At 44.4% G+C, this 3796-nt stretch overlaps 1 protein-coding gene across 1 annotated transcript in view; it reads left to right on the forward strand.

Moving 5' to 3' along the window:
* Positions 1-3399, forward strand: part of bmp15 (bone morphogenetic protein 15) — a 6121-nt gene extending 2722 nt beyond the window's left edge. The window contains exon 2 of the mRNA XM_014018253.1: positions 1787-3399. Within this exon, the coding sequence (XP_013873707.1) occupies positions 1787-2793 (1007 nt within the window). The 3' untranslated portion in view covers positions 2794-3399. The remainder of the gene's footprint in view (positions 1-1786) is intronic.
* Positions 3400-3796: the final 397 nt, after the last annotated feature.

Raw genomic sequence — 3796 nt, forward strand, 5'->3', positions numbered from 1 at the left:
ACTACTGTGCATGTGTGTCAAGGACAGAAAGGCAGATGTGGCAGTGGAAGGTGTCAAAGCAGTTTGGAGAGAAAAACAAAGTAAAGAAAACGATTAATCGATTATTAAATTAGTCATCGACTATTTTAATAATCGATTAATCGTGGAAGCCCTAATATACACATACAAAAAACAATTTTGGGACATTTTAAATTGATTTTGAATCTTTGTAAATGAAAATCACGATTCCAATTTAAAACTATTTTTTTGGTGCACCCCTAATCAGGACAATCTTTAACAAAATCTAAACGCAAATACAAAATCCAAGACCCCACTCATTTGTCAGTTATTTGTGGGTGGCACCGAGGTGACCAATCAAGTGCCAGAGGAGGCACTTTCTGCTCTGCCCCTGATCTGAAGACCCCCCCCCCACTTAATGGTTCACAACTCCCATGGGGTCCTGACCCTGTCTTTGGCACCCACTGCTCCAGACAGTAAAGTTCTAATTGTGCAGATTTACAAAATCATGCAGATTTTTAATTCAGGATTTACTCATTTTCATCACAAATGGTTTTAAGTTTAGCTGTCATTAAACTTATTAAACTGACTTCTACTCCTCATTTTCCTCATTTTGTCTTGGTTAAATGTAAGATGTGCACGCAGAAGTTTCAACCAATTGTTCTAAAAGGCTTGTTGATGGGAGGCAGCTGTAGCCTAGCTCAAACCATCAGAAATCTAGGTTTCAGATCTATACATATAATTTACTGCAGGCATGTAGAGCTTTTATGTATTTGTATTTTAACACTGAAATATTTTCAGAACTTTTATAAAATGYATCATTGTTGCAGTTATTAGTAGCTGAWAGGGGTGTAACAATACATCGATTCACATCGGTATGTCAATTTAAATTGTGATTTCATTTCATCAGGGCAAAATAAAGATATCGATGTCGTCATGTGCCTAATGTACATTATCATATGCCCATCTAATACAATCATTTATGTTGGAGCATATGCTATTGCATCAAATCAATYACATATTGCGATGGATCAAAATTGTATCGATTTTTTAGGACAAGCTTCTTTTTGTTTTTGTAATGGATTTGTATTTTTTACTCGTATCAGTGAACACACAGTAGTTTTGAGTATTGGGAAAAAAACTATTTATACTGCAAATAAAGTATTTATGTTRWAATTATGGTTCCACTTGCATCYRCCATGCAATCAKGTCAAAGGACTCTCCAAACCAAGCTCCCAGGCTGAGTTTCAACCCCAGCTGGCCCCTGGCTGGGCGATATGGCTGTAAAATGTATCACAATTTAAACATTTCATATCATCCATCCATTATCTAGACCCGCTTCTTCCTTTCAGAGTCACCGGGGTCACTGGTGCCCATATCCAACAGTCACAGTGTGAGGGGTGGGGTACACCCTGGACAGGTCGCAGGTCCATCAGCATTTCATATCAGTTATTAATAATTATTGATATTTTTTTGTTTTTTTTGTTATTCATTTGAAATGAGGACCTGGAGAAAAAAGGTACTCCACATGTTCCTCATCGTTAGCTGACCAGAGAGTGAGACAGTTGCTTAATGCCACCAACCTTGCTTAGCTGGGCTGTGAGGTCGAGCGCCTAAAGTTTTTCCTCTGCCTACATCCCCTAGAGCGTTGTGCAGTTCAGTGTAATTATATCGAATKTATTTTCTATAGATATTGATCATGTGTCTGTCACGATGTTATTTCTGAAGTTAATTGGTTTTGGTGTGTAAAAAATCTCCCTGAATGATTCCAATCTCTCGTCTTCCTCAGACCTCGTCTACACCTTCACAGTTCAGTTCAAACTCGACACTCTTCCCTCAGAGCAGCTCGTCAGAGCCTCCTTCATCCACCTGCGTTCCTCTCCCTCCGCCAAGGCGAGCGCCGCCCAGGCCGTGGAGCTGCCCCGCTGCCGGGCTCAGATCACCTCGCTGGGCGCAAAGAGCCTGGTCACCGTGGAGCCCGACGAGCAGTGGACCGAGACGGACATCACGGCACACGTCAGCGCTCACATCCTGCAGGGGAGGGACCAGAACGAAGAGGGCCACCTGACCCTCACGGTCCAGTACTGGTGTGCGAAACCTGGGCCCGCCGACGAGGACGGCAGCCCCTCGTGGTGGTGGACTCCCCTGTGGGGGAGAAGACAGTGGAGCAGTGAGTCTCACTTCGACACCCCMTCCCTCCTCCTGTATTTGGAGGAGGAGAGGGAGGTGAATGAGTGGATGGGGGACTTGCTCGGGGCTGACGAGGGAAACATCATAAAGCTGGTTGGCTGGTGGCACCCTTCGAATCACCGCCTTCGCCGCAGTTCCAAAGATGACCCGCCTTCGGAACCTAAAGACCTATTGTTGGACACTCTGAAAAACGCCCCGACCTCCTCCTCGTCTTTCTCCACCTCTCCGTCGTCCTCCATCGTCTCCGACATCCCCAACATCCCCAACTACAAACACAAGACTGGCGTCCCCAAGAACCGCTGCAAGCTCCACTCCTTCCGCCTGTCATTCGACGAGCTCGGCTGGGGTCATTACTTCATCGCCCCTCCGGTCTACAACCCTCGATACTGCCAGGGCGACTGCCCGCGGGTGCTCCACTACGGCTACCACTCCCCCAACCAYGCCATCATCCAGACGGTCATCAACGAGCTGGGCGTCGGCGACGTCCCTCCCCCGTCCTGCGTGCCGTACAAATACATGCCCATGAGYGTGTTGGTGGTGCACAAGAAGAAGGTGGAGTACAGGGAGCTGGAGGACATGGTCGCCGAGTCCTGCACGTGTCGTTAAAGACTCGAGGTGGGCCTGATGGACTCGGAACATGCTTAGCATTGATAAGAGACTGGTCCATGCAGATGTGACCGGTCATGTTTTTGATTCGAGCTAAGCATGATGAGCTTCAGGCTGGAAGGTGATGTGGTTTCAGATCTGCCAAAGTTGCTTCAGATCCAGTTTCTGTGTATTAATGGTTTTTGCATGTTTTTTTAAATCTGTTCTGTTTCACATCAGGGCTGCAGTTAAACCAAAAAAAAAAAAAGACCTTGATTTGTGCACAGAATGATCACTGGATATGTTGTCACTGTCTGAGGCCATGTACCTCTATAACAAAAAACAAAAGAATTTTTAACGAACAATGGGCCAAGAGAAATGGGCCTGCTTTGGCTCTAATGAATTACTGATTGCAATGTTTTTTGCCGTTTACAGATTGAACTTTTGCTGTTTAAATGTATTTATGTGCAAAGTCTCCTTAAGCTAACTTCTGCTGTGACTGGTGTGTCCTAAAGGAAAAGCTCTGTTGGATGTGACGGTGTTTAAATGCTCAAACAGGTGTTGCGATGAACATTTTTTTATTACAAGTGGAAAATGATTAATAAAATAAATAGCATGTTTTCTAAAGTCTTATCATTTGTCAGTTTTGTCAAAATGCAGAAATGTTTGCAAAGTTAAACATCAGTAAGGGAGATATAATGGTGCAACGCTTATCGAAAGCAATCTGATGACAGAATCATCATGTAAAATAGTGAACTGGTTTCTTCCCACAACTAAAGAGAAAGCAGAACCAGGCAAGTCTCAGTGATCACATCTCTTGCAAGGAAGGCAATCCAGTGTACGGGTTTCTGATTTGTAGGGGAAACCAGTGTACCTGGAGAAAACCCGCACAAGGAGAACATGCAAACTCCACACAAACACCCCAGGGGTCGGTTTTATAAAACTGGCGTACTCAAAATTTGAGCCCAGAAACTTGCGTATGCCACTTTTTTACGCCAAGGTTATGATTTATAAAATCCAAACT

Source organism: Austrofundulus limnaeus, unplaced genomic scaffold, assembly GCF_001266775.1.
Source record: "Austrofundulus limnaeus strain Quisiro unplaced genomic scaffold, Austrofundulus_limnaeus-1.0 Scaffold188, whole genome shotgun sequence".
Classification (NCBI taxonomy): Eukaryota; Metazoa; Chordata; class Actinopteri; order Cyprinodontiformes; family Rivulidae; genus Austrofundulus; species Austrofundulus limnaeus.